At 61.3% G+C, this 27,928-nt stretch overlaps 3 protein-coding genes across 3 annotated transcripts; 2 read left to right on the forward strand and 1 right to left on the reverse strand.

The window, feature by feature from the left end:
• Positions 1 to 3,700: 3,700 nt before the first annotated feature.
• Positions 3,701 to 9,493, forward strand: XPNPEP2 (X-prolyl aminopeptidase 2). The gene is made up of 21 exons (XM_062502892.1): positions 3,701 to 3,913; positions 4,665 to 4,738; positions 4,826 to 4,936; positions 5,016 to 5,079; positions 5,258 to 5,362; positions 5,500 to 5,586; positions 5,692 to 5,838; positions 5,942 to 6,043; positions 6,151 to 6,232; positions 6,663 to 6,858; positions 6,990 to 7,079; positions 7,180 to 7,289; positions 7,376 to 7,453; positions 7,555 to 7,626; positions 7,731 to 7,791; positions 7,981 to 8,050; positions 8,160 to 8,264; positions 8,497 to 8,556; positions 8,734 to 8,810; positions 8,927 to 9,022; positions 9,293 to 9,493. Exons 1-21 carry the CDS (start codon positions 3,868 to 3,870, stop codon positions 9,491 to 9,493), a joined length of 2,034 nt encoding a protein of 677 aa, XP_062358876.1. The 5' UTR covers positions 3,701 to 3,867.
• Positions 9,494 to 10,384: 891 nt separating this feature from the next.
• On the forward strand, positions 10,385 to 14,620 carry SASH3 (SAM and SH3 domain containing 3). The gene is made up of 8 exons (XM_062502984.1): positions 10,385 to 10,517; positions 12,671 to 12,763; positions 12,975 to 13,115; positions 13,184 to 13,346; positions 13,420 to 13,568; positions 13,691 to 13,897; positions 14,208 to 14,358; positions 14,433 to 14,620. The coding sequence occupies exons 1-8, from the start codon at positions 10,464 to 10,466 to the stop codon at positions 14,618 to 14,620; spliced, it is 1,146 nt and encodes a 381-aa protein (XP_062358968.1). The 5' UTR covers positions 10,385 to 10,463.
• A 40-nt stretch (positions 14,621 to 14,660) lies between these two features.
• ZDHHC9 (zinc finger DHHC-type palmitoyltransferase 9) lies at positions 14,661 to 27,799 on the reverse strand. The gene is made up of 10 exons (XM_062502954.1): positions 27,760 to 27,799; positions 27,100 to 27,393; positions 20,341 to 20,501; positions 19,627 to 19,785; positions 18,680 to 18,817; positions 18,499 to 18,547; positions 18,153 to 18,255; positions 17,916 to 18,019; positions 17,649 to 17,814; positions 14,661 to 16,916 (listed from the first exon to the last, which is right to left on the reverse strand). The coding sequence occupies exons 2-10, from the start codon at positions 27,264 to 27,266 to the stop codon at positions 16,815 to 16,817; spliced, it is 1,149 nt and encodes a 382-aa protein (XP_062358938.1). The 5' UTR covers positions 27,267 to 27,393; positions 27,760 to 27,799; the 3' UTR covers positions 14,661 to 16,814.
• Positions 27,800 to 27,928: the final 129 nt, after the last annotated feature.

Genomic DNA, 27,928 nt, shown 5'->3' on the forward strand with positions numbered 1-27,928 from the left:
GCGGTGAGAGCGCGGCCCGGCCCCCGGGATGGGGGGAAAGTGTCCGCCCCCGCCCTGTCCTGCCCCGCCCCGCAGCCCGGACACCTCCGCGGGCTTCCCCCGCTCCGGGTTTGCTGCCTGGTCCCCTCCCGGAGCATCCTCCGGGAAATTCCCTGCCCACAGCTCGCTCATCTCGTCCCCGGTGCTCTGAGACCACCCCAGAGCTTGTCCGGGGACACCCATCCAGTCGGGATCTGGGGTCCCTTCCCGGCCTAGCCCCGGCCTCTGTGCCCAGCCCCATCCATGATCTCGGCGGGTGCTGGGACCCCGCACAGCCGGGATCCAGCTTCATCCCTTCCACCCTGATCCAGGACCCCTCTCCCAGCCTGATCCTCAGATTCTGGGACCCTCCACTTCACCTGGCTCACGCAGCCCCTCCCAGTGCCCCCTTCCCCTGGCACCAAGGGGGCAGGGGACCGTCCTGCCCCCCTCCAGCCCCCCCAGCCAGGCAGTGTCTGCAGAGAGGTCACTGTGTGGTGAACTGCCCACAGCCCCCATTCCAAAGGGGAGGAGGGAGAGAAATTGGGAATGACTTGGAGCCCAGGAGGAAGGGAGAGGTGGGAAAAGGGGTTAAATTAAGGTTTCGTGTTTTTTCTCATTATCTTGCTCTGATTTGATTGATGATAAATATATAAAAGGGGTCATTTAGATCAGGTACTAGGAAGAAAATCTTGCCTTTGAGGAGGTGAGGCCCTGGCACAGGGTGCCCAGAGAAGCTGTGTCTGCCTCTGGATCCCTGGAAGTGCCCAAGGCCCAGCTGGACAGGGCTTGGAGCAGCCTGGGACAGCAGAAGGTGTCCCTGCCCATGGCAGGAGCTTGGAACAAGATGGGCTTTAAGGTCCCTTCCAACTCAAACCATTCCATTATTCCATGATTTTATGAAATTCGACTAATTTCCCCAAACTGAGTCTGTTTTACCTATGCCTGCACCTGGTGAAATACTGATCCTTATCTTGATCTTGTACTTGGTTTTTTCCCTCCCTGCTCAGTGGAGAAGTGAGTGATTCAGCAGCTTTGGGGACACCTGGCCAGGGAGAGCCCCGACAAAGATGGATGACAAATATAACTGCATCCTGAGAGAGCCCCTGCCTGTGGGGTGAGGGGGTGGCACCGACAGTGTGGGGACAAAGAGGAGCCTATGAGGGAGCCACAGGAGGAGTTCTGTGGGGGTGTGGGTGTATGGGGGGCTCTACGAGGGGCTGGTGGCTGTATTGGGTTGTGAGGGGAGAATCTAGAAGGGGCTACAGAAAGGGTAGGGGGATACGAGGAGGGGATGTACCCTGTGTGTGGGTACCATGTCACAGCCCCAGAACTGTCTGTGGTACCACAGCAGGGGCACATCCCCTGAACCTGTTCCAGCCTTGCTGGCTGTGACCACTCACCCCAGCCACATTCTCCTGCAGCCTAACCCTAAACCCCAACCCTTAACCCTAACCCTGACCCTAATCCTAACCCCTAACCCTGACCCTTAATCCCTAACCCTGCAGCCCCCGATTCTGGCTCAGTGTGGTCTCAGCACTCCCTGCCAGTGCTGTGCACCCCAAAAGTGGGGGTGCTTCTTCAGGGGGACCAGGAGCTGCAGCCTCATCCCCCCCAGCCCGGCTGCCAAGCTCTGTGGTGCAGGCAGGGCTCCCCAGCCTAGCCCCGGGCAGGCATCCCTGGGCACACCCCGCCTGCCAGGGCACCCCCAGGGATCCTGGCAGCATCCCGGGGCCACCATCGCCTTCCGCATTCCTGCGTCCGCTCGCCCTCCCCGCGTCCTGTTTGCCGGGCGCGTCACCCCGGCCTGAGTCACCCCGCGGCCTCTGCAGGTGACGGAAGGCCAACAATAGCCCACAAAGGGAGGATGTCCCCCCAAAGCCTTCCTCCGGCTCGTCTTCGAGGAAACCTCCCGCGGGAGGGACGGGCCCCACCGGACGCGCGGTGGCCAAGGAGCTTCGTCCTGTTGACGCTGGCTCGGAGCGACACGCGGCCCTGGGGTCCCCGGGGACCGCCCGAGCGGCCCCCGAGCTGGGCGAGGAGGGGGCTACCACCGAGGGGGATGGCACCGCGGATGGCACCGGGTGTAACAGCACTGCAGGGTGGAGTTCAAAGGGCAGGAATAAAGGGGGTGGGGACCCCCTGGGAGTGGGGTGAGGGGTGCAGCCCCCGCAGGAGCCAGGCAAGGAGGACCAAGCACCATTAACGCGTGTCACTAATGAGCAGGACGGCAGCAAAGTGCTGCCCCACCGCCCCCGCGGCACCGCATCGCGTCCTGGGGAAACTGCAGCAACAATCACAGCAGCCTCGGGGTCCCCCTCCCACCTGTCCCCGTCTCGGCCCTGATGGGGACCCCCCGGCCCCTTCCTGGGCTCCTCTCACAGAGGGGAATGCCAGACACAGCAGCCCGAGAGCATCAGCCGGAGGGAGCAGATGGCCAGGGGAGCACCCGGCTCTGCTGCTGCCGGAGCTGCAGGGTGGGTAGGGACAGGACACAGGACATCGGGACACGGGACAGGACAGTGGGACACTGGGACACGGGACAGGGGACAGGACAGTGGGACACTGGGACACTGGGACTGGGGACAGGGGACAGGGGTCTGTGCGGCTCCACGGCGCAGTCCTGGTGCCACCTCGTGGTGAGCAGGGTCCCAGTGCCACAACTGGACAGCCAGCGGTGCCACGGCGGGTGGGACGGTGACACTGCTGGACAGGCGGGCATGGACACACTGGACAGTGCGGGGACACAGCCGGACAGTCCCTGAGGGGACACAGCTGCACAGCTGGAACAGTGACACAGCCGGACAGGGCTCAGCAGGGCTCATTGCAACAGATCAAGGTGGGGTGGTTTTAAACTAAAGAGGGTTGGTGTGGATTAGATACAGGGAGGAAATTCTTCTCTATGAGGGTGGGGATGCCCTGGCACAGGGTGCCCAGAGAAGCTGTGGCTGCCCCTGGATCCCTGGAAATGTCCAAGGCCAGGCTTGAAGCCACCTGGGATAGTGAAAGATGTCCCTGCCCATAGCAGGGGGTCAAAACTAGAGGATCTATAATGTCCTTTCCAGACCATACCAATCTACAACTCCATGACCTGGAGCGGGTCCCCTGGGTGGGGACATGCATTCATCCCTGGAAATCTGTGTCCATGCCAAACACCTCCAAGGCCCCTGGCAGCAAGCCTGCCCCTCTTCCAGCCTTTCTCTTCACAACCAGAGCCACTAAAGCCGCTGGAGGAAGTACCTGTGTAATCAAAGTGACAGGCCTCAGGGTCAAGGCTCCTTGTGATGAAGATAATGAGGTTTTAGCAAAGCAGATGCACGGAGCTGATGGGCCTGGTGGGACAAAGGGCACACCCCAGCAGGATCCTCCCATGGAGCACAGCTCCCTGGTCCCGGGCACTGGACAGGGGCCGGTGCCCATCTGCATGGCTCCATGTGCTGTGGAGGAGGAGGGATGGCTGGGGGCTGATTGGCTTGGGGGACATCTGGCCCTTACCCCAGAGATGCCATGTCAGCTCTCTGTAGATCCGGAACACGGGGGCTGCCCAGGGAGCAAAGCTTTTCCTGGATCTCTCCCTGGCCATCAGGTGGTGCCAGGCTTAGCTGGCACACTCCCACTTCTGCTCCTGCAGGATCTTTGGACTTTGTGCTGATTTTGCTGTTTGCTTTTATTTAGCAGCAGAATTCACTTTTCAAAGGGACAACAAATCCTGCTCCCCACACCCTGTGTCTGCTGGGGCCTACTCCCTCCCATTCCGCATCCCTCTGCCCCTGGGGCAAAGGCACAGGAGGAGTGACCTGTAACGCACAGTGTCCCCTGGGTGCCCCGTCGGGAACGGCCAGGGCAGCCATGTGTCCCCCGCTCTGGATCGCAGTCTGGGCGCTCCTGCTCCACGGTACGGCAGGCGGTGGGCGGGGCGCTGGGGTGGGACTGCACATCTGGGACCCCCAGGAACCAGATGTGGAGAACGTGGGATGTCCCAGCCGCAGCTCTGGGTGAAGTAGGGGCGGGTCCACCCCAGACTGTGTGACGGGGCTCGCCCTGCCCTGCTGCCTCAGGGGTGGACCCGGCGCAGGTGACAGGGAAGGAGCAGACCCCCAGGGTACAGAGATCAAGGTACCCAAGGCCCCTCATGCACAGGGTGACCCCATCACGCACTGTCCCACAGACCCAAACCGTGTGCCCTTGGCCCAAAGTGAGAAGCCAGGTGCCAGCTGGTGATGGAGAGCCCAGGGAGCCGTGGTGGGACCCCGTGACAAGCAGTCCTGGGGAGGGGTCGGGCCCTGGGTGGGGACATGGCCCCACCGTCAGCCAGCTCCTTCTGCAGCCCCAGTGCTGGGATGCTCCGGGCAGGCTCCTGCCAGCCCCTCCGTGCTGGGCACCAGCTGCTCTCCGTGATGATCCCACTGTACCGCAGGCACCGGCAGACTTGTGTACCACAACCAGGGGATGAGACTGGTTTTCATCCAGTATTCCCGGGGCTAAAAACACTGAGAGCACTTTGCAAGAAGCCCCAAAGCTGTACTGGCTGGTGTTTGGGGCTGGGGGCGAGCGTCACAGCTGCCTGGTGCGGTTCCGGGCTGGAGCAAAGTGCCAGCAGCCCCCGAGGCTGCGCCTGAAGCCCGCCGGTGTCGCCGTGCCCACAGGCTGTGCCGCAGGGCGGGCGCCGCAGGCTCCTTCCCCCAGGAATGACATCCGGGACTGCTCCGCGGACCCTCCGGTGAGCCCCGCTCTGTTCCCCCTCCCCGCTCCTGAGACCCCCTGCATGGGGACCCCCCCGTGCCAGCACGTCTCCCTGTGCCACCAGTACCTGCCACCGACAGCCACCAACACGACGGCGCGTCTGGCCGCGCTGCGGGGCCTCATGCGGACCCAGGGCGCCCACGCCTACATCGTGCCCTCCACCGATGCCCACATGGTAAGGCAGGAGTGCCCCGCGCCCCCGGGGACCCGCTCCCTGCCCACAGCCACCTCTCACGGCTCCATCCCGGCTCCAGAGCGAGTACATCTCCGAGCGGGACGCACGGCTGGGCTGGCTCACCGGCTTCACCGGCTCTGCAGGTGAGGGCATCCCCCAGCCCTCGGGGCGCTGCTCGGGGGGCTGGCACCTCCCTGCTGGTCCTCCTTCCTGGGGATCCGTGCGCATGGCATGGTCCCGCTCCCTGAGAGCCTCTGGGGGTCCCTGCCGGCTGCAGGGAGAGAGAAAGAGGTGACCCCTGAGCCCCCACCCCTGTGCCAGGCACCGCTGTGGTAACGCAGGACAAGGCTGCCCTGTGGACTGACAGCCGCTACTGGACCCAGGCAGAGCGGGAGCTGGACTGCAACTGGGAGCTGCACAGGACAAGTCAGTGGGGCAGGATGGGGGGCTGCTGAGTCTCCCCGCTCTCAGGGCCCCCCCAGCCCCGGGCACAGCGTCCTCTGGGCTCGGCGTGGGCTGGGGCATGGCCCAAACTCGCGGTGCCACCCAGCTCTCTCCTGCAGCCTCGATCGAGTCCATCGGGATGTGGATCCTGGAGGCGGTTCCTGCGGATGGGAACGTCACTTTAGATCCCTTCCTTTTCTCCATCGGTAGGGTTGGCTGACACTGGGGGTCACCTCAGCCTGTCTACGGGAGGGCAGCCCCTGGGTGAGGATTTACCAGGAGCCCAAACCTGCGGGATGCTCATCCCCCAGACACCTGGAACAGCTACAGCCGGGCTCTGCAGGGCTCTGGCCGGACCCTGCTCCCCCTCGAGACCAACCTTGTGGATCAGGCATGGGGTGACCAGAGACCACTTCCCTCCTCCAGCGAGATCTACAGCCTCCCAGCAGAGTTCACAGGTCTGACCCCAGCCTGCCGCAGCTGCGGGGTGGGTGCTCGCCCACAGCACTCCCAGCCTGGCGCTGGCCACTGCACTGAGCCCTGCACTTGCCCGACTGGCAGGGAGCAGCTGGCAGGAGAAGGTGGTCAGGATCCGGCAGCGGATGGAGCAGCACCCGCGGCGCCCCACAGCCGTGCTGCTGTCGGGGCTGGAGGAGACCGCCTGTAAGAACCCTCGGTGCCACCGTGGGGCCATGGCAGGGGCTGTGCGCTCGAACCCTGGCAGGGGAGGGCAGTGGCACTCGCAGGCACAGAGGTCTCGTTCCTGGCAGGGCTTTTCAACCTCCGCGGGGATGACATCCCCTACAACCCCGTCTTCTACTCCTACACCCTCCTGACCGGCACGACCATAAGGTGGGCAGCCCATCCCTGTGGGCGTGGGGCGTGGAGGGGGCTCACCACCCACCCCCTTGCCACCCTTCCTTTCCTGAGCCAGCCCCCATGGCACCCTCCTCTCCCAGAGCCACCACATCCTGCCATGCCCAGCCCCACAGACTGTCCTGAGCCACACATCTCTCCCAGTCCGTCCCCCCGCTCCCAGCCCACTCCAGAGCACGGCACACTCCCTTTCCTCACAGCCTGGGTTCCTCCCATTCCCAGCCCAACATCCCCTCTGAGCCCCCCAGATCCCTCCTCCCTGGCGGCGTGGCCGAGCTGGGGGGACCAAAGGCAGAGGTGACGTCTGTACCCGCCATCCCATCCCATCCCATCCCATCCCATCCCATCCCATCCCATCCCATCCCATCCCATCCCATCCCATCCCATCCCATCCAACCCTCCCCAGCCTGTTCCTGGATGAATCCCGGCTCTCGGCGGCGGCGCGGGGCTCCCTGCGCTCGGGCTGCCCGGGGCCGCTGTGCGTGGAGCTGCAGGAGTACAGGCAGGTGAGCGCCCACCTGCGCCGCTACACCCAGGACAACGTCACCGTGTGGCTGGGCACCGAGTACACCACCTACGGGCTCTACGGCATCATCCCCCAGGTGAGCCCCGAGCCTGGCCACGGGGCATGTGGGTCCTGCAGGCTCGGGGACGGCCCCATGTCACCGCGTTGTGGCCACCCCTGGGGCCCGAGGGGACAGGTGGCTGTGTCACCTTCTGCCTGCCCTGACAGGAGAAGCTGCTGGAGGAGAACTACTCGCCCGTCATGATGACCAAGGCTGTGAAAAACGCCCACGAGCAGGAGATGCTGCGAGCTGCCCATGTAAGGGCTGTCCCCCTCCCCACAGTCCCCTGCAGAACAGGGGGAGACCGAGGGACACGGGGTTCTGATGTCCCCTCCCCGCTGCCACCGGGCACCCCAGGTCCGGGACGCCGTGGCTGTCATCCAGTACCTGCTGTGGTTGGAGAAGACAGTCCCACAGGGGCAGGTGGATGAGTTTTCAGGGGCTCAGCACATCGATGCCCTTCGCTGGTCAGTGCTGCTCCCCAGGCCTGCCCTGCCCAGGGGAGGACAGCCGGGCATCCCCAACACCTGCCCTCCTCCCTGCTGCCTTCCAGGGCCCAGGAGCACAGCCGTGGGCCCAGCTTCCAATCCATCTCGGCCAGCGGGCTCAACGCAGCGCTGGCTCACTACAGGTACGGCTGGGGCAGCGGTGGGCAGGGGGCAGTGGGCAGCGGGAAGGGGGCAGGGGGCAGGGGACAGCTGGGAGAGGGCTCTGATCCCCCTCCCCTCGCAGCCCCTCCAACGGGAGCAGCCGGACACTGTCTGCCAGAGAGATGTACCTGTTTGACACCGGAGGGCAGTATCTGTGCGTAGATTTGAACAGAGACCCCCCACCACAGCCCCACACCCAGGGGTCCCCAAAGCCAGCGCTGGGGCTGCGCCAGCCCCATTCATGACCCCCCTTTGCAGGGACGGGACAACAGACATCACTCGCACAGTGCACTGGAGTGAGCCCACCCCGCTGCAGAAGGTACCAGCCCCTCCCATGTCAGCCAACACCCCCCTGCCCTGCCCAGGACACTCCCGAGATGCCCAGCACCCCCTGCACTGCCCAGCATTCCCTATGGCACTCAGCACCACGGTCCTGGCCAGGGCTGGATGTGCAGGGCTGGGTGTCTGGGTACCACCATGCTCACCCCTGCCATGCCATGCCCTACAGGAAGCCTACACCCGTGTGCTGATGGGCAACATTGACCTCTCCCGCCTCATCTTCCCATCCAACACAGCAGGTGGGTGCCAAAACCAGCACTGGCCCTGCACAGAACTCCTGGCACAGGGAGCAGGGGCACGGGGTCCCCACAGGCTCCTTGGCCCCCATCCCATCTCTTCATTCCCCAGGGAGAACAGTGGAGTCCTTTGCTCGCCGGGCACTCTGGGATGTTGGACTCAACTACGGCCACGGCACTGGCCACGGCATTGGCAACTTCCTCTCAGTCCACGAGTGTAGGTGCCACCAGCACTGGTGCTGGGCATGTGGGCTGAGCTACAGGGACAGGGATGAGGACAGGAGCTCACTGGGGGCTTCCCATCAGCCAGCAGAGCCTCTATAAGGGGCAGGGGAATCCCTTCTTGCAACAGCTTGTGGCCCTTGCCTCGGTGGCTCTGTGGTTCTTGCTGGGGTCTCCCTGCAGCACGTGCCACCCCCAGAGCTCCAGTCCTCCCCATGTCCCTGCAGGGCCCGTGGGTTTCCAGTCTAACAACGTCCCACTGGAGGCCGGCATGTTCACCTCCATAGGTATGAGCCAGCACCCCGACTGGCACGCCAGCTCCCCGGGGCAGCCCCGGGCACAGAGCCCAGCCAGGGACGGGGTGTCAGCTCTCAGCCTTACCCAGGGGCCAGATCCAGCCCCACTGGGGTGAGCTCGGGGAACCTCTGGGGCTGGGGGTTCACCAGGTTGTTCCTGACCCTCAGAGCCCGGGTATTACCGGGACGGTGAGTTCGGGATCCGCATTGAGGACGTCGCCCTCGTGGTGGAGGCACAGACTGAGGTAGGGCAATGGGGATGGGGTGGCAGGGGTGGCACACCGGAGGGGCCTGCATCGAGTCAGGGGTGGTAACAGCTCCAAGGGGTCAGGGAACACCCAATGACACCTCTCTGTGGCAGCACCAGAGCGGGGAGACCTTTCTGACCTTCGAGGTGGTGTCCCTGGTGCCCTATGACCGCAACCTCATCGACCTCAGCCTCCTGTCCCCAGAGCAGGTACGGGGTGTGCTCGGGGTGAGGAGCAAAGCAGGGATGTGAGGTCAGCAGAGGGGCTTGGGGGTGGATGTAGCAAAATCCAGGGCCATGGCATGAGGCTGGAGTGGGTAAATGAGGACAGAGCAAGGACGGATGCACGGATGAAGAGGGGCAATGAGCTCTGCAGGTGGGGCCGGCGGTCGGGGTGTGGGGCAGCTGGACGGGGAAGGCCAAAGGGGGGGCCAGCACCCAGGCCACCCTCCCGCAGCTCCCAGTGGTGCCTGGCTGCAGATCCGGTACCTGAACTCCTACTACGAGAGGATCCGGGCGCACGTGGGGCCGGAGCTGCGGCGGCAGCGGCTGGAGGAGGAGTACGCGTGGCTGCAGGAGAGCACCGAGCCCTTCCCGGTGAGCAGAGCCGGCACGGTGGCCGCGGGCACGCTGGCCCTCGCCCCGCTGCTCTCGGTGCTGCTCAGCGGGCTGGGAGCCTGACCCCGCGCCCACGGCCGCATCATCCCCTCCCAGCACGGCCGTGTCTTCCCCCGCCCTCGCTTCCTTTCCCGCGGTGCCTTCTATTTGCTCGTTTGCGATTAAAGACGAGCGAGGCGGGTCTTGCTGTGCCCGATGTGCTGCGACGGCGAGTTAGGACTGGAGTCCGGCCCCAGCCCCTCTCCTGTGACCCTGCTTGTGACACCCTGTTCATCCCCCAGCCCCTCTCCCGTGACCCTGCTTGTGCCACTTTCTCCAGCCCTGAGGTGACCAAGGCCACCAGCGAGGGGATGGATTTGGGCAGTTCGTAATTCTGGGGCAAAAAAATGGAGGATTTGGAGCGAGAAGATGCAGGGCAGCCAGCCCAGCCAGGGATGTCCTCGCGGGTGCCAGCAGGGGAGCATGAGCTCGTCCCACCTGGGTGTGATGCCGGGCAGGGAGGACCTGCGGATCCAGGGACATCCCAGACCAAGTGTCACGCAGAGGGCTTGGCGATCATACCCCAGCACGATGAGCAGGCACGGGGGTGGGCACGACAGAGGGGTTGGGGACTGTCACCTTCTGCATGGGGGGACACACGATGCCCATCCGCAGATGGCCGAGGGGCAGCAGCACCGAGGGGCAGAACGGCACGGCACGGCACGGCCCAGAGGTGTCAGGGCGCAGACACCGTCCCCACCCAGGGGCCCCGGGCAGGGCAGCAGCTCGCTGGAGGATTTCCTTCCTCCTGCTCCAGCCCGCGCTTCGGCAGCCACCCCGAGCTCGGCTGCAAGAGCCTCTCATGTGACCGAGGGCTTCCTGTGCGCCCCCGGCTCGGTGCCGGTGCCGCGGGACGGGACGGGACGGGACGGGACGGGACGGGACGGGACGGGACGGGACGGGACGGGACGGACAGAACGGAACAGGACAGGACGGACGGGCCGGGCCGTGCTCGCCACTGCCGGACGCTGAGCGCTCGCCACCGGCCCCAGCCATGCTGCGCCGCAAGCCGTCCAACGCCGGGGACAAGGAGCCGGGACACAGGAAGGTGAGTGCTGGCGGCACCCAGGTTCCCTCAGCACCGCAGGTGTCCCGGCACATCCCGGGATGTCCGAGCCTGGTTGCACACATCCTGGGCTGCCGCGGGGTGCTGAGCCGGGGGGCTGCGGCAGGACCCCGGGGGTGGACAGAAGGATGCTCTGCCATCAGCTTGTCTCTGCTGCCACCAGCCACTGTGGCGTCGCCAGAGCGTGGTCCTGGCCTTGTCCATCTCCCGCTGCGGCTTCTATCCTGTCGGGATGTGTGGCTGGGATGCATAGCCCCCGGCATCACCGTGGGGGCCAGCCCAGGTGCCGGTGGGACCCGTGGGACTCTGCTGGAGGAGGCTGTGGCCCCCTTCTCCGTGGCCGCCCTAGGCGTAGGTGGCCGTCCCGTCATTTCCTGAGAGGGGACATGTCTGCGGTGGCGGCTGTACTGCTCTCTGCACAGCAAGGTGCTGCGGTCGAGGCCGCAGCTCCATCACGGTGCGTCAGCCGCTTCCTCCGGCAGCACCGCTGCGAGCTGGGAGCCGCAGGAGCACCAGCTGCCACTGTCACCGCTCTCCAGAGCCCCTGCGTGCCATGGCTATGTGCCACCCTGCGGCTGAAGGCTGGAGCCTGAAGTCACCGGTGGGGACCAAAACTGGCTTCTCATCCCCCTGCCAGGTCCCGCACCAGCTGGCACTTCAGCTCTTGCCAAGCTTTGCTGGGCCGGCATCGACGTCAGCAAGTCCCCGCCGGGAGCAGGGACAGTGCCTGGTGGCACAGTGACAGGCACACACCCTGCCATGGCAGCTCCTCCGTGCTGCCAGGCTCCCACAGGGAATCTGGGTGAAATGCCCCTCCCTGCACTGGGGTGGCACATCCAGCCTGGCCAGTCCCAGCGGGCATCCCCTGCCCTTGCCCAGCCACAGCCGCTCTCACTTCCCCCTCCTGCCCTGCTCCGGGCCAGCCCGGCCCCCCTGACTCACGTCCCACTGCCAGGCTCTCCATGGCTCCTCCAGCCTTAGGGCAGTTCTATCTCAGAGCTGTTTTATCTCAGCAGTGGAGCCCTGGGGGGGTTCAGTGGGCCCGGATCTGGTGGATTCAGGGCACTGGGGTGGGAGCAGGACAAAAGGCAGCATTCCCTCTGCACAGATGCACCTGCAGCTGGCATAAAGCCACAGTGGGTGTGGGGCTGGGTATCACACCCTGAGCCAGCCCTCTGCAGGAATGGCAAAACCAAGGGTTCAGGGGCACTCAGTGGAGCCAATGAAGAGGATAATAAAGAGGGGACAGCTCAGGACCAGGCTGTGCAGGGAAGGACCTCAGCTGCCACAGGAGCTGACAGAGCTGTGTGAGAACGGAAACCCCAGGTTGTGGTGGTGGAGGAGCAAGCACTGTGCTGTGTGCTCTGAGGGCCTCAAGAGTGCTGGTGGTGACAGCCACACTCAGTGTGAGCACACTGGTGCTGGCATCCAGGGATGAGGGACACCTGGGGCCACGTGGCTGTGCTGGCACGAAGGTTGTTCCCGGCATGGAGAAACCCTTCCATGTGAGACAGGCACTTGAGGCCATGAAGGGGAGCAGGCAGGGGCACAGGAAAGATTGAAAGGGGCAGGGACAGAGAGGTGCACCAGTACTGAGATCTAAAACCAGCTTTGATGGCTCAGGCATGAAGGTGGCACCAAGCCAGCTGGGGATGTGTGCTCTCTGGGCTATGGGATGACACTCACAGGTGGAAAACATGGAAAACTTTCAGTCCAGGAGCTGACCCTGTGGGTAGCAGCAGGGACATGGATGCTCATGGTGCTACCTGCCCTTCACTGCCTGCCCAGCTGTGCTGAGAGGAGCTGCAGAGCCCTCTGTCCCCCCACGTCCTGGCCCATGTGCCAGGGTGGCATCATGGCACAGCCCTGGGCTGCTCCCAGCACGGCAGTGCCGGGCTCCACACCTGAGCACCCCTGCCACGGGAATACTGTACCAAGCATGAAGTGCTCCACATCCCAGTTCTGGGGAGTTCATGGCTCCTGGAAGAGAGCAAAAAACTCTTCCCAGCACTGGCATCACCCTGGGATGGGCAGAGCAGCCCAAAGGGCAGAGAGCAGCTGGGGCAGGGGATGCAGGAAGAAGCCAATCTCCCACCTTTCCATGTCCCCCCTCACACCTCTGGCCCTGCTCCCAGCTTTCCCTACAGCGTTCCAGCAGCTTCAAGGACTTCAACAAACCCAAGGTCAGCTCCCCCGTGTCAAGCGAGGAGTTCAACCTGGAGGAGAATGTGAGTTCCCAGCACCTCTTGACCCATCCTGCTCCCCCAGGAACAGCCCATTGCAGGGCTGGTTTTCCAAACCCCTGGTCTCACCAGCGTGTCACGGAGCAGCCCCAGGGTGCCAGCACTAGTGGGATTTGGGATCTCACAGCACTGTGTGACCCTGCTGAGGCGTGCCCAGGGCTGGGGGCTCTGCCTTCACCCTCCATGCCTCTGGCAGATCCCCGAGGATGATGCCGGTCCCGAGGAGGCCGTGCGGAGCAGCGGGACCAAGCTGGGCAGGAAGTGGCGGGCGGTGATCTCGCGCACCATGAACCGCAAGATGGGCAGGATGGCTGTGAGAGCGATGGCCGAGGGGAAGGTGAGCGGGACATGCACAGGGCAGCGGGGACAGCTCCCACTGCCTCGGCCTGACCCCGGTACCTCCAGCAGGGAGAGGTGGAGGAGGAGGGGTCCCCGTGCCCCCTGTCCCCAAGCAGCAGCACGGAGGAGCACAGCCATGGTGAGCAGAGCCATGAAAAGGTGCCCCTGTCGTACCTGGAGCTGGAGGAGGAGGACGGGCGCCCAGCCCTCGCACGCCAGATGTCCAGCGGTGAGGCTGGCCCCAACGGGATGTTGGTCCCACCTCCCCGGCAGGGCACATGCTGACCCCCTCCTCTCTGCAGGCAGTGACATTCCCAGTCCCACCGATCCCGGGGACAGCCGGCGGCTGGAGCAGACCGTGCCAGCCTACACTGGCCCCTTCTGCGGCCGGGCCCGCGTCCACACCGACTTCACCCCCAGCCCCTATGACAAGGACTCCCTGAAGCTGCGGGTGAGACATGGCTCTGTGGCCCTGGGGAGGGAGGGAGGGAGGCTGGGGATGCCCTGAGCTGGGGGTGCTCCCTGGCTGTCCCCAAGCCTGCGCCCGCCACTGTCCCGTGTCCCTTGGCCTAGAAAGGGGACATCATCGGCATCATCGAGAAGCCGCCTGTGGGCACCTGGACCGGGCTGCTCAACAACAGGGTGGGCTCCTTCAAGTTCATCTATGTGGATGTGATCCCTGAGGAGACAGTCCCTGCCCGCAGGAGCCGGGGCTCCAGCCGTAACAAGCGCCTCAAGCCCAAGACCCTGCATGAGCTGCTGGAGCGCATCAACCTGCAGGTGAGGGATGGGGCCGTGGGGGAACAGCAGCACCAACTCGTACCACTGTTTGTACCAACCATGCACAAACCTCAGCACGGGACCGGGGTCCCAGCAGGGAGACCAGCCCCTCTCCCCTTCACTGTCCCCCACCTGCATGAGTCCTACCACCGAGCATCCCAGGGGCACACAGGGGACACGTGGGGCATTTCTGGGTAATGTGGGGGCAGCTGCCCACCATGGACCCACTGAGGGGGAGCCACAGGCCAGCATTGGGGCTCAGGGGGAGCCACCCAAGCCCCACTCAGCTCTGCCCACGCTCCCCACCCAGGAACACATCCCCACCCTCCTGCTCAACGGGTACCAGACCCTGGAGGACTTCAAGGAGCTGCGGGAGACGCACCTGAACGAGCTGCACATCACGGACCCCCAGCACCGCGCCAAGCTGCTCACAGCCGCCGAGCTCCTCCTGGACTATGACAGTAAGAGCCCTGGGGAGGGGGGGGACCCTCACTGGCACCCCACAGCACCACTAACACCACGGCCCCTCTCCCAGCAGCCAGTGAGCCCGAGGATGGCGACACCTCCGAGGCCCTGCCGTCGCCCTCAGAGCCCAAATGGGACATTCCCCGGGACTCCGGCTGCTTCGAGGGATCAGAGGCCCTGGATGGCAGCCGGGAGGAGGCCGAGCTGGGGGGTCCCAAGGAGCAGCTGGGGGCTCTCTCCATGGCAGAATCCCCCTGAGCCCGCCGGCAGCGCCGCTTCCTGCTCTGGCCCCAACAGTGGGGCTGGACTGGAAGGGAGGGCTGCTGGGAGGGGACAGGGGACCCAAGTGGTGGCACCTTGGGGCCTGGCTTGGCTCCTGCACCAGAGCCAGATGCCGGGTGGGCACAAGGTGACCCAGGACATTTTGCATGGCACTGCCTGGCACCACTGCCCCAGAGGGACTCTGGGCACCCCGGGGCACCGCGCTCGCTGCCAAGACACCACAGGCATTGGCTGCTTTTTGCCAGGTTTGCCAGCAAGCTCAGGAGGGGAGCTTGGGATGGAAGCCTGCCCAGGACACTGTGACTTCTCAGCATGGACACACAGAGACCCCCCTCACCTGCCATGGGGGACAGCAAGATGCAAATAACACAGCTAAGACACCCTGGAAGTGCGAGATGGAGAGTCCTGGAAACACACAGGGAAGGGGGAAGAGGCAGCTGGCTTGGGGCAGCACAGACATGCAGGGGCTACAGCTCAGCCATTTTCAAACAAATTAAGTTTCCTTCATTGTTTTAAAATTAAAAAAAAATAATAATAAGAAAAAAAATAAAGAACACCCAATCCTCACCCAACCCCTTCCTTCCTTCTGGAGACCCTGACCCATGCAGGCAGGTCCTGGCAGGCAGCAGTCCACAACAGCTCATGGAACAGGGAGCAGCAGAACCAAAAAATACAGTTTTGCACCCAACTGGAGATTTGGTCAGTAGCCTGTTGGGGCGACTCTCACGGGGAGGGGCACAGGGCCTGTCCCCGGAGGATGGAACGGGCTGGGGCTGAGCTGGGCTGGCTGTAGGGCCATGGCCGGGGCTCCTTCCCTGCCACATTCCAACTGGGAGCAGCTGGGGCAGCTCTGCCCTCTCACCCGGGAGAGGAGGCAGTGCCAGTGCCCCGTTCACACCACACCCCTCGCTGCCAGCCACAGCCCGAGGGCAAGGAGCGAGGTGGGAGGAACGGGCCAGGCTCCAGAGGGAGCAGGATCCCGGCTGGGGAGAGCAGGCTGGCACGAGGAGCCAGGGACGGAGCACCAGGCATTTCCCACTGCCAGGCAGGAGCAACACGGACACACACACGGGACGGGGCAGGCAGGACACCCCCAGCAGCCAGCACACACCCGCGGGGAGGAACGGGAGTGCCCAGTACTGGGGATGTGGAGCTGCCAGGACACGGAACGGGCTGTCCCCCACCAGCCACCTCTGCGGGGATCCCAGAGGTGTGAGGGTCCTGTGGAGCTGGGGGAGCCCTGCCATGGCACAGAGCTCTCCCACAGCCTCTCCTCCTCTGTTGAGGACACACACAAGTGACCCACACCACACAGCCCAGCCCTGGGTAGCTGGCACAATCCTGAGAAGATGCAAAGCTCCCAAAGCCAGTCCAGGACGGCTGAGAACAGCAGAAAAAGGCCAGGGCTGGACACGGGGATGCAATGACACAACACAGAATTGGGACTGAGGTTCTGCACAGCTGCTGCGCCACAGCTGGGGAGGGTTCAGTGCAGACACCCAGCAGCAGACACAGCCCCAGCAGCAGCCAGGGGCCAGTGGCACAGACAGACCTTCCCTGCAGCTCAGTCCACCCTGGCTGCCCTGTCCCTCCCTCAAAGCCCAGGGTGGGAAGGAGGGTCCCTTCAGAGCTGCTGCCTTGTTACATCACATGGAAAGGAGCAGGGGAAGAAAGCTACTTAAAAACTGCTGCCAGCAGAACTCCTTCCCCCTTGTTTGGGTCCTTGGGCCACCAAAATGTCTCCTGACAAGCCTTGCCACGCCAACCACAAAACAACGCGACGGATTAGAGGAAGGAGGGAGGAGGGGAGAGAGGACACTGCTGCCACCATTGCTTTCCCCTTCCCTGGGGATTCCTCAGCAGGAGGGAGCAGGCCGGCCCTAACAGCCTCGCCCTGCCAGAGGGACAGCCCCAGCCCTGAGCCGGGATGGAGCATCCAGAACAGCAGAGCCAGAGGCTGGGCCCCAGGCAGAGCTGCCTCGGTGGTGGCAGTGCCTCATGGTGACCAGTACGTGCCACCCGCGCTCGCTGTCCCGTGCCACTGGTGAGTAATGACTAAAGCAAAATGGCCATGGGGAATCAGGTGCCTGCCATCCAGCCCTTCTCCTCTCCTCCAACACTTCCAGCTTTGATTAGACAAAACAACAAAGTTCTCCCTTCCAAGCAGATGCTAGTGCTCCGCTCGCCCAGCGTCCGGGGAGGGCACCGGGAGCTCCCCGGGCGTTTGCTGCTTCTCCGGCATCTCGGTGTCACTCATGGACAGCACAGGGACCTGCGGAGACAAGACACAGTGACCTGCAGAGACAGCCCCAGTGCAGAGCCTGAGCACACAGACCCCACTGCTCCCCTACGGCCTCCAGCCCCACCAGCAGCGGTCTCAGCCAGGCTTGGGAAAAGGAGAAACCGAAACCAGGCGCCACCCAACAGGCAGAACAGCAGCTTCAGGAAGAGCTGGAGCACTGGGCTGCTCCAGCAGAAGTGTCTGCACTGTGTCCACCAGAGAAGGGCAGCTCATGCCCAAGCAGGAGCAAGCAGAGCCATTTCCCACCACGTTCATGGAATAATTTGGGTTGGAAGGGCACTCTGGAGGTCTCCTGTTGAACTACGCCCTTAAAGCAGGACTAATTTCAAACACAGAGCAGGCTGCTTAGGGCCACAACAACTTTCTCCAAGGACAGCGATCCAGGGACAGCCCTGCAGCTCACACACAGCACCAGAACAAGATGTCTGCGAAATCCCAGCCCTCCCCAGCCCCACTGAGCTCGATGGGCAACAGTGCCCGAGTGCTCTCATGGCAGCACTGATCTCCAAAACTGCAGCCAGCTGTGATCTACTCTGAGGAAACCCAAGGAAACCAAGACACGCTGGTTTCCAGGCTCAGAGCAAACAAGCATTTCAGAGCAGCCTCTTACGCGGCCCCATGTTATTTTGTCCTTCCTAAGTTACACTCTCAGCTTTCTCTCTGTCCCACAGCTCCCCCAGCCCCCAGGGAGGGATCACTCACGGCACTGGGGGGAGCAATGCGGCCATCCTGATGCTTCGTGCCACCCTCCTGGGCCTGCCCAGGGCCCTGCGTGGCTGGGGGCTCCTGTGTGCCAGGTGCCCGCGGGCATGACCCCTCCTGAGCTGTGCTCTCCTCCTGCTGCAGGATGCCCCGTCTGTCCAGGACACTGCAAGGACACAGCCACATCAGCAGAGAGCCATGTCTCCCCAAATCCCACCTTTCTTCCTAGCAGAAGACAAAGGTCAAGGCTGCCCCTCAAGAGCTCACCTGGGAGGCAGGGGCCCGCAGAGCACCTCGCAGCAGTTCTTCACTATGTTACCATGGCTGTAGGGATTCTGCACGCGGTTCTTCCCAGTCCAGGACCCCTTAATCTGAAATAGTTGGGCACAAGTTCAGGTTAACTCCAAGGACACCCTGCCCCAGCCCCCAGATCCCTGTGCTGTGCACAGCCTTGACACACTGGGAAGTGGTGACAGCTCAGAGGAAGCGGAAGGCTCTACTCACGTCTTCGTTGGTTGTCTGATTCAGTGCCACCAGGAAGGTGTGGAACCCAGTTAGCCCCACCACCGACCACAGCGTGAAGAAACAGATGAGCACCTCCAGCACAGTGAGAACAGCTAAGGACTGGGAACACCCAAGAGCAGGCCCAGAAACACCAACTTCTCTTCCTCTCCTAGCTACTGTTTGCTGTTTTATTCTCCTCCCAAAAGCCAAGAAACTGCTCCCCACATTGTCATCCAGGGGAAAATGCTCAGAAAGACTCAGAGTGGCCTAGGCAGCCACTCCACAACACAGCTCCCACTAACCCCCAATTTCAGAGAAGTCAAGCCTAGGGGCTATGGAAGGATATGTCCCTGGGGTTTCCTTCAACGTGTTCAGAAACCCAATCTTCAGAGATTCTGCAATACAAAAAGAGAGATTTTTTCATCTGGAATATCTCAATGAGTCCAGCTCCCTTTGCCACTCCATCACTCTGGTTTCACACCACCACCTGCACCCTCCGTCCCTCCCAGCTCTCCAGGCATACTCACTCAGTGCTACGTAGACGATGTTGAAGGTGAAGATGTAGATGGTGAGGAGGGAGAGCGAGAGGATGAAGAGGTAGAAGTAGCGGTAGTTCCTCTTCCCCACACAGTTGCCCACCCAGGGACAGTGATGGTCAAAGCGCTCTGGGGAAGCCACGATGAAGATTAGCACTGCCCTGGCATGGCCCTGCCCACCTCTAGATCCTTGCTCCTGTGCTCCCAACTTTAAAAATCCCCCCGGCTGACAAACTACCAAGTTCAACCCTCTGCTCAGTCAGGACCCCATATCCTGGCATCCTTTCAGGAAGTCAGAAAGTCCAAAACTGTTCTATAATGAGTCATTTTGCACATTAAGAGAGAATTTGAGCTTGACCCCTCGTGTGTCTTCTCTCTCTGGGGTACAACAGCCACAGCACATGGATTAGATGAAGGCTTGGGGGTCCCCAAGTTCTTACCCTGGAATAATGAGGAGAGGGTTCAGGAAACTGCATAAACACACAAAGGCTGGGAGTCTGAAGAGGAGGAAAGGGGTCCAAAAGGATGGGATTTCTGCCTGGAGCAGTGATGCTGAACATGAGCTAGTTACATACACAGGAGGACAACAACCAGGGCCCCCCGGGGAATGGCACAATCTGTGCTGATGAAGGAGCTGCTGTGACCTGAGACATAACTCTCCACTGGAACCCTCCAGTCCTGCAAGGCCAGAGTCCAGTGGAAGTCTCAAAAACGGGCTGCACATGTACACAGAGCAGCTGGACTCGGTTATTGCCAAAGTCCAGGCAATGAGGAACCACCTGGCTCCAGGTTCTGAGCAAACCTCAAACTCCTCAAATTGAGGCAGCCTGGACACTCCAGCAGTGCAGAGCTGCCTGGCACGAGCCTGGGTGTGGCCCTGTCCCTGTCCCTGTCCCGAGGCTCTTTGCAGGAGCAGGGCCAGCCCCTGCCCCACTCACCCACGCAGTTGTCACAGATGCTGCAGTGCGAGGCACGGGGCGGCCGGAAGATCTTACACGTGTAGCAGTACTTGAGCTTCACGATCTGGTTGTTGATCTGGAAGTTCTTGATGCGCGGGGGCGGGCGCTGACCCTGCGGCACGGTCCCGTTGGTGGCCTCTGCCAGAGAGGAGCGGGCACAGATTGGATCTGCTGCTACCAACACGACAGCCCCGAAGGACAACCGGCTTCCCTGCCTTTCCTCCCAGCGGGATCGGAGCCCGCTGGCTCCGAAGCCAGAGGCTGCAGCTCTGCTCGCGCGGGCCAGAGCCAACCTGGCAGCTTGCAGGCAGGAAAAGGGATGCCAGAGCTTTCGTGGGCATGTTGAGAGCGGGCTGGGTGTTATCACCTACATCCACCGAACCTCCTCTCTCCCTGAAGGATCAAGGGGGACCACTCCAAGCTTTCTGCACCCCTTCTCAAAAGCAAACCGAGTTTTTACGTGCACAGCTATGGGAGAGAAAGCAGCAGGTGAAACAGCTCCCAGAGAGGGATGCAGGTACATCGTGCTGCCTTCTTGAGGCTGGGCCAAGTACAGTGAGCCAGCAGATTGGGGCAATCCTCACTTTTGGAGGTCCAGCCAGGAAGATAAGCTCTGCAGGACTGTAGCCTAGAAATATGGCATTAACAGAGAGGCTTTTCCAGCCCTCAGCAGCTTGGCCGCTGCTCACTCACCAATCTCCATCTCAATGAAGGCTGCCTCGTCGGGCAGAGCCCTGGGGATCACGCCGGGGTCGCTGAAGCTCGTCCGCAGCAGCGTGGCCATGGCAAACAGGAAGAGAACTGCTGCAAACACGGGGATGGCTGGGGACAGCTGCACAGCCAGGTACCTGCACCTGCGGACACGGGGCCACGAGTCAGAGCCTCAGCACCTGGCACAGCACCAGAGCCCGGGCACTGCTCAGATCTGGAGCACTGGAGCTGTTCAGTACATCCCTCTGATCCCACCACCACAGGGGAACACTCCCGGGGCAGCTCCAACAACCAGGCACCATCACAGCATCTCTGTGTTTTCCACCAACTAGGCACAGATATTACCCAGCATATGCTCTGTTTTCAGCTCCTGTTTTAAGCAATGCCAGAAACACAAGCAGGCAGCTGGAGAGACCTTGTCCAATGGAGAGACCATTCCTGCTGCCAAGGGGTGGGCCAGACCACTGGGAGAAGCACCCAAGGCCTGGTCGTGGATCCCATGCCTGGAGAGCTGGAAGGCATGGAAACCTCTGGGGATAGTGGGAATCTCTGGCTAACCCCTAAAAGAGCAGGAGCTTCCAGCACCACAGAAATTACTGGGATTAAGTGCCTCCTGTCCTTCTTAGGAACAGATTCCTGTGGAAGTGCAGCATTCCCATACAACAAGACATCTGTCTTCCTTCGGCTTTCCTGAGGCAACGAACGAGAATGCTCCAAATAAAGCAGAAAGGCTCCTGCTTCAAGACTCCCTCAGCTCGAAAGGGAACAAGGTTTGTTTATTCTATAAATGTGGCAAGGCCCAATGAGGAGTTTATGGTGCTGATCCCACTGATGGAGGAGATGCAAAGGGAGCATGGGACTCATCTCACCATGGCCATGCTGCTCCTGGATACCCACAGCCATGTCCCCATAGCTGCTGCAGCCCTAGCCATGTGGGCAGAAGTCATGTTTTAGAGACATACTGGCCTGAAAAAATCCCATATGTTACCCTCAGTCCTTCAGAAAACCCTACTGATGTTGGGGTGAAGTTCCAATGGAGCTTTGCTAGAGTTTAAGGGAAACTCCACCTAAATCCCACCACTTGTGCAGTGTCTCCTTGCACATATCCCTTCCCCAGCCTCCTGGTGCAGCTGAGCACCCAGGCTTTCAGGCACCTTTCTAGGATGCACCCTTTATCCCTGCTGCTGAGGGGTGGATCCAACCCAGACTCCTGCTGCTCCATAGTTCCTCTCCATGGGAGCATCAGGCTACTGCGGTGAGGGGCCTGGGATTATCCTCCCTGGGCAGGCTGCCATCCCAAGCAAGGCCATTTCCATGACCTCCACAGCACTATTTAATTCTGGACAGCATTCCCACCACAGACTCCCCAAACACAATGCAGTTTCCAGCTCCAGCTGGCAGCACCAGGCTCCGCAGGCCCACTGCAGGAACATTTCCTGGGCCAGTGCCTGACTCCAGGGCTGTCCCCCACGAGTGACAGGGACAGAAGGGCTGCACACTGAAGCTACAGCACACTTCAGTCACAGCTGCAACACCAGGAGTCCACAGCCACACACAGGGCCTGGCCCCTAAACCAACATCCTTCATTTCAGACACTGCATGCTCTGCTGTTCCCCAAAACAACATCCCTGTGCCCAGCCCTGCCCACAGACAAAGAACTGGAGGGCTGAGCTTATCATCTTCAGGCAGCCCAAGATAACTTTGAATTCCCTTTGCAAGGGCAAAGTCCAGGGACAGCTGCGAGTCAGTCAGCAAGTAAACAAAAACCATGGAGTGAGTTTGGGGCAGAAATATGGGGCTAGGAACATGGATTTAGTTGCAGTTTAGCCTGTTCTCCCAGGCACCAGTGATAGGACAAGAGGAGACAGCCTCAAGCTCTGCCAGGAGAGGTTCAGCTTGGACATCAGGAGAAATTTCTCCATGGAAAGGGTGGTCAGACATTAGAAAGAGCTGCCCGGGAGGTCTGGAGTCTCCATCCCTGGAGGTGTCCAAGCAACAACTGGATGTGGCACCTGGTGCTCTGGGCTGGTTGACAAGGTGGTGAGCAGTCACAGGTTGACTTGATTGTCTTGGGGGTCTTTTTCACCCTAAATGATTCTGTGATTATTCCTTTAAAAGCTGGACACTGTGTGCCCCAAAGGGCTGCAGTCTGACCCTTGTCCAGCTGATAGGACAGCTTTTGGAACTGCTATGACAACGTGAACATTTTGTGGATTTAAATATGGATCCATGAGCTGTGTTAAAGCTGAACCACGACCCTCCTGCTTCCACACAGGCTTGGCTTAGCTTCCCTTGGTTGGGCTGGCTTCTGTAGATTCTTGCAGGTGAGGGCAGAGGTCAGAGCCAGAGGAGCTCTCCCAGGGTGAAACTGCATCACCAGGTCCCGAGTGGAGCCCACCACGGTACCTGGCTGTGCCTCCCACCCTCTGCTGTTCTCAGGGGTCCTCGCTCTGTGGGTGACTTCCAGGGAACACATCCATGGCAGGGAAAGCAGCCACAGAGTCCTGACTTGGCACTCAGGTACTCACTAGCACTAGGGAATCTTCAGCCTATGCCTTGTCACTAAGATAATTTCACTCTCAGGAACAGACATTTAAAGATCTTTTGTTTGGGAGAGCCCAGAGCCAACAGAGATGCTCTGTTGGCATGCAAGGATGCTGCTCCCCCACTCCCAGCATGGTATCTGTGCTCTGGAGCATTTTGTCACCAAAAAGCAGACAATAACAGCACTATCACAACTCATCATCACAGCGGGGTGGGCTGGGGCAGGAAGGCTGAACAAAGAGATCATTGGAATGGGGAACAGGAGGAGAAGCAGCTGGGAGTTGCCATGAGTTAGGGTGCTTGGCTGGTTATTCTGCACCCGCTCAGGAAGGTCTGTTGTAATCAGCACATTGAGCAAAGCTCTGGAGGAAGGGGAAAGCCACCATGCCAGCCCTGGTGACAGGGACTGCAGCTACAGGGCAGCACATCTTGCAGGCAGGCCCCAGCAGGGCTCAGCACAAGCTCCTCAGTATCACTCACCCACCTGCAAATCACCTGTTCAGCCTTCCTCAGCTAGAGCACAGCCATGAGCCTGGGCTGAGCGCCAGCAGAGCTGGACCTTTCCCCAGTGCCTGACCCTCAGCCTGGCTGTGCTGGGTGCTCACACCAGGGATGGGATGGTGTCTAGAGCTGCTGTGTTTGTGGTAAGCGTGGAAGCAGCCACTCCAAAGCCCAGCCACACCACCACACGGTGTCCAGCCCTTCCCAGCAGCAGCAGGCAGGGCTGGAGCTCTCCCTGGAACCTCTCCCCATCTGCCAGCAGTGGCACACCAACTGCTCAGCACACGCTGTGTGTTTCTGACCCAGCTGAGGCAGGAGTAAGGGGTGTTATGCTGGTGTCACTGCTCTTTTCCCAGCTAAACCCTCAAACCTCTGCACAGGCAAATCACCCCAAGATCCACCTGGGAATGGGGGTGCCACAGAGGATGTGGAGGCTGCAGGGAGGGTGAAGTCATGTCCTGAGAAGGAGCCCACATATGAAAAACAAGGTCAATCCAAACCCCAGGAGTGGCCACTTCCCACAGAAACAGGAACAAAACAAGCTGAACTCTGGACACCAAAAAGTTAATTTCTATTGAGAGAAATTACAATGATTAAAAAGCACTAATTAACTCTCGTGTAAGTTTTGACCATGCTTGACACAGATCTAACCAGAGGCAATGCCAGCTCAGTGGCCCCTCTGTGAGTCTTGGGTCTCTGGGCTTTGGAAATCAAAACTAAAAAATAAAGTCCCACAAGGGGCAGCGTAGGTGTTTTCAACTCATCAGAAAACAAAGATTTTAATCTCTACACATCTTAGAAAGTAGGAAAAACAAAGTGACAAACATGCCTGGGCATTGGAAGATCCAAGAACAGCCCCTTTCTGTGAGGAGCCAGTGTTGCTGGTGCTATCATGCCCCTAACATTTACAGATGTCAAGTTTTGTGCTGAAAAGTCAGAGACAAAAGAAATCCCAATCCCTTCAGGCGAGCGTGGAACTCACTTGAGGAGAGCCAGCAACTGCAAAGGGAACTCCCAGCCTGAGAGCAGACACTGCATCCCATCATCCCAGCTCCTGAAGGGATATTTTACAAGTGCTTTATGTGGTCTTCTCCTCATGCTGGAACACCTCAAGTAGACAGCAGCTAAGTGCTCAACCACAGGCCTGAAATACCATTAGGAGTCTGAAATAATGCCAAGAGGATGTGAAACTGTATTTTATGGACGTGTTAGGGAGCAGACCCAGTTAAACACAGGTCTTGGACTGTGCAGGGAGCAGCCCCAAGCAGTGGGAGGTGATCCTAGCCAAGTGGTGAGAGGTGCCCTTGGGCAGAGGACTCTGGTCTCTGCAGAGCCCTTCCAAGGAGCCAGCACTCCATCCTTCTGCCTTATCCAGGAGGGAGGAGTCGGCTCTGGGGTACAGCACTGAGTCCTGCCAGCCTCTGGATGCCAGTTTGCTCCTGGATGGAGAGAATTCCCCAGTGCCAGCACACAGCGCTGGGGTTTGGGGGCTCAGCACACACAGACTCCCACCCACGGGGCTAAGCTGGCCCAGCCTGTGGCCACCGCCGAGCGGCTGGCAGCACCGGAGAAACTCGGAGCAAAAACCCAGCAGCAGTGCTGCCATCGCCATCGGGCTGGGAAGGACCGGCGGTGGCTTCGTCCCCTGCCCCGGGTGCCAGTCCCCACCGGCCCCGGCTGTCACAGGAGCCCGGAGCTCCGGGATGAAGCCCAGCCCGGCGCAGGGCGAGCAGCCAGGCAGATCCTGGCTCCAGGCACCCCGGAGCCGAGCTCAGACAAGGTGTGACTGCGCAAGTGATTCAGCTGAAAGGCTTCAGCACGGCACAGGCAGCCCGCAGTGACCGGCACCGAGGGAAAGTCTCCTCCGCTCCCAACCCACACACCTCCTTCAACGGGAAACCGGGAATTCCCATGCGAACACCGAGACCAACGGGCAGCAGGGTGAAGATGAAGGCTGAGATCCTCACCCAAAGCTCCCTAGACATGCAGGGCTCCTGAGCAGCCAAGCTGCTTATCTCAGCCTGATCAGTGAAACGGAGACCTTGGGGAGTGTTTCCAGCTGGGAAGGCAACATTTCATCCCTATCCCAAATTCAAAGATGCCCAAACAAGTTCAAAACAACCTCCTTTCTTCCAAACAAAAAAAAAAAAAAAACCTACTGAGGTGTTCTGCACTGAAAGAATCAAATGGGTACTTCGATTTTCTCAAACTTTTCCCTATGTACCTCAGATTATTTAACCAGAATTCAGAGATGATCCTGTTCCCAGCAGCATTCCCCCTGCAGAACCCACCCCCGAGGTCGAGGCACAGCCTGGATGTTTTGGTGCAAGCCACCTTTCCACAGGCCTCTGCCTGCCAAAGCATGGAAAGGGGCTTCCCAAGGAATCTCCAGGCACGTTCCTGACTAACCACAGCCTAGGTCTGGAAAACAGCCCTGGCTCACTCTGCCTAGCACGACCACAGCAGGGCGGGATGTGGTTCACTCTCCCACTATGAACAGGATCCACAGGGAGCCAGAGCAATTATCCCTGAAATTGGTGTTTCTGGTGCAGCAATAAGCTTTTCTAGAGCAGCAACACTTTTTAGTTCTTCCTGTAAGGCAAAAAGGCTCAGCCCCATTTTTCAGACGGAAAAAACCCCAAACATCAAACCAACAGTGCTATCACTTGGTACCTTGGAATTCAGACCGAGCCAGGGATAATTTGGGCAGGGAACCAGGGAGAGACACGCTGGGCCAGGGAATGTGGAAACAAGTTCCCTGGCTTAGGAACGATGCTGAGGAAGACAGCATCTGAGCCGAGGGCTTTTTGGAACTGTAGGAATAGCCAGGGCCTAACCAGCGAGCAGCTCCTTCCACTTGTTCTTCTTAGCTTTGTGAGCTTTTGTGCTCCCAACCCTATTTCAGCCCTTCTGCTGCCCCAGAACACAAACATGCTTATGGAGACTGAGGAAGGGAAGTTTTGCAGTTGTTTAGCTGACCCAAGCTCTAGCCAGGCAACAGGGGTGTCCTGCACCCTCCCACAGCATCAGCCTGGACAAACACAGACTTTTCCTTTTTTGCTTGTTTTATAATTTTAGGATTAGTCTAAGGACAGTGCAACTCCCCAGCCCAGCTCCTGAGGAGAGCTGAGGGGAGGGGGCAGATCCCTCTTGATCAGCAGGATCAAAGGTTTTGGCTGAAGATCTTTAGGCTGCCGAGGTAATGTAAGGGGTGGTGGGATCCTTCCCAAATACCAGCATGGCTCTGGCTGCAGTGCAGCCTGCGGGCTGGGGTACGTCAGACTGGCAGAACCCCCAAACTCACTCCTTATTAATCCCCCAGCTGGGGCTCCTCCCTCGTGGGGCTGATGCGAGGGCTGCAGGTCCCCCCGCGGGCAGGGCAGGGACACAGGCCGGGCCCCAGGGCTGCAGCAGCAGTGCCCTTGTACCCCGGCTGTCCTGGAGCCAGGAACGCTCGGGACCAGGGACTGCCAAGTCCAGATGGAAGGTGACCCACAGGGAAGCAGGACCAGCGTCACCCCCGGCAGGGCCCATTCTCCCCAAAACCTCCAGGCTGGGTCTGCTGAGGGTGAGGAAGCAGATGCGGACAGGGAGAGCCACGCTCAGCCAGGCTGCACCGTGCCAGGCTCCCGTCCCTCTCCCGAGAGCCCCGGGCACACGGGCCCATCCCCGTTCCCGTTCCCCCGGGGAACTCACTCGAAGGCGAAGAAGAGGGCGCAGGTGCCGAGGATGAGGAAGAGCGTCAGGTAGAAGATGCCCTTCTGCCGGGCCATCATGATGCGGCCGTCGCAGCAGAAGGTGTTCCTGCCCGGCAGCTTTTCCCATTTCCGAACCACCTTCTTCCTCGCCACCATCACCGACATGGCGGGGCCGTCACTGGGGCGGCAGCGGCCGCCGCACGCCCGGGCGCTGCTGCTGCTGCTCCGCCGCCCGCGCGCCCGGCATCATCGGGGCCCCGCGGGGCCGCGCTGGGCTGGGCTGGGTCGGCGGCTGCGGGAGAGGGAACGGGGAGAGCGCTCGGTCAGTACCGGGACGGCGGCGGCAGCGGCGAGGGGGGCGGCGGCCGCGGTCGCCATGGAAACCCCGCGCCCGGGAGGGGCGTTGCCGTGGGAATCCAGCAGGGAAGGGGCGCGGGGCGCGGCCAGGAAGACCCTCGGCTGGACGAGAGGGAGCGGCGAGGCGGCTCCGCACCGGGAGGGGACGCGGCAGGGCCGGGCCACACAGGGCAGGGCAGCCCCGGCTCTGCGGGCGGGCCGGGACCCGGCGGGGCGAGAGCGGAAAAGAAGGGTTAAAGAGGAGACGGAAGAGGACGGAAGGAAGGAGAGGGGACGGGAAGGGCACCACGCCGCCGCTCACCCGGTGCCGGTGCCGCTCGGGCCGCGCCGGTCGCTCCCTCCGCGCCGGGAGGGGCCGCCACGCCCCGCACCCCGACGAGGCGGGGCCGCCGCTGCCATTGGCCCCGCCGCGCCTTCCGCCCCGCCTCGCCGCTTCCCACTTTCCCATTTGGCCCAGATGCTGTCACTCC

This window comes from Cinclus cinclus, chromosome 15 (assembly GCF_963662255.1).
Source record: "Cinclus cinclus chromosome 15, bCinCin1.1, whole genome shotgun sequence".
Lineage (NCBI taxonomy): Eukaryota > Metazoa > Chordata > Aves > Passeriformes > Cinclidae > Cinclus > Cinclus cinclus.

Coding starts and splice junctions, on each gene's coding strand:
- XPNPEP2 (XM_062502892.1), top strand. CDS start 3,868: ATGTGTCCCCCGCTCTGGATCGCAGTCTGGGCGCTCCTGCTCCACG. Junction 5,080..5,257: donor CGGCTTCACCGGCTCTGCAG/GTGAGGGCATCC, acceptor CCCCTGTGCCAG/GCACCGCTGTGGTAACGCAG. Junction 6,859..6,989: donor TCTACGGCATCATCCCCCAG/GTGAGCCCCGAG, acceptor CTGCCCTGACAG/GAGAAGCTGCTGGAGGAGAA.
- SASH3 (XM_062502984.1), top strand. CDS start 10,464: ATGCTGCGCCGCAAGCCGTCCAACGCCGGGGACAAGGAGCCGGGACAC. Junction 12,764..12,974: donor AGTTCAACCTGGAGGAGAAT/GTGAGTTCCCAG, acceptor TGCCTCTGGCAG/ATCCCCGAGGATGATGCCGG. Junction 13,898..14,207: donor TGGAGCGCATCAACCTGCAG/GTGAGGGATGGG, acceptor CTCCCCACCCAG/GAACACATCCCCACCCTCCT.
- ZDHHC9 (XM_062502954.1), bottom strand. CDS start 27,266: ATGTCGGTGATGGTGGCGAGGAAGAAGGTGGTTCGGAAATGGGAAAAG. Junction 19,786..20,340: donor CTTCATTGAGATGGAGATTG/GTGAGTGAGCAG, acceptor CCTCTCTGGCAG/AGGCCACCAACGGGACCGTG. Junction 16,917..17,648: donor GCATTGCTCCCCCCAGTGCC/GTGAGTGATCCC, acceptor TTGTCTCCGCAG/GTCCCTGTGCTGTCCATGAG.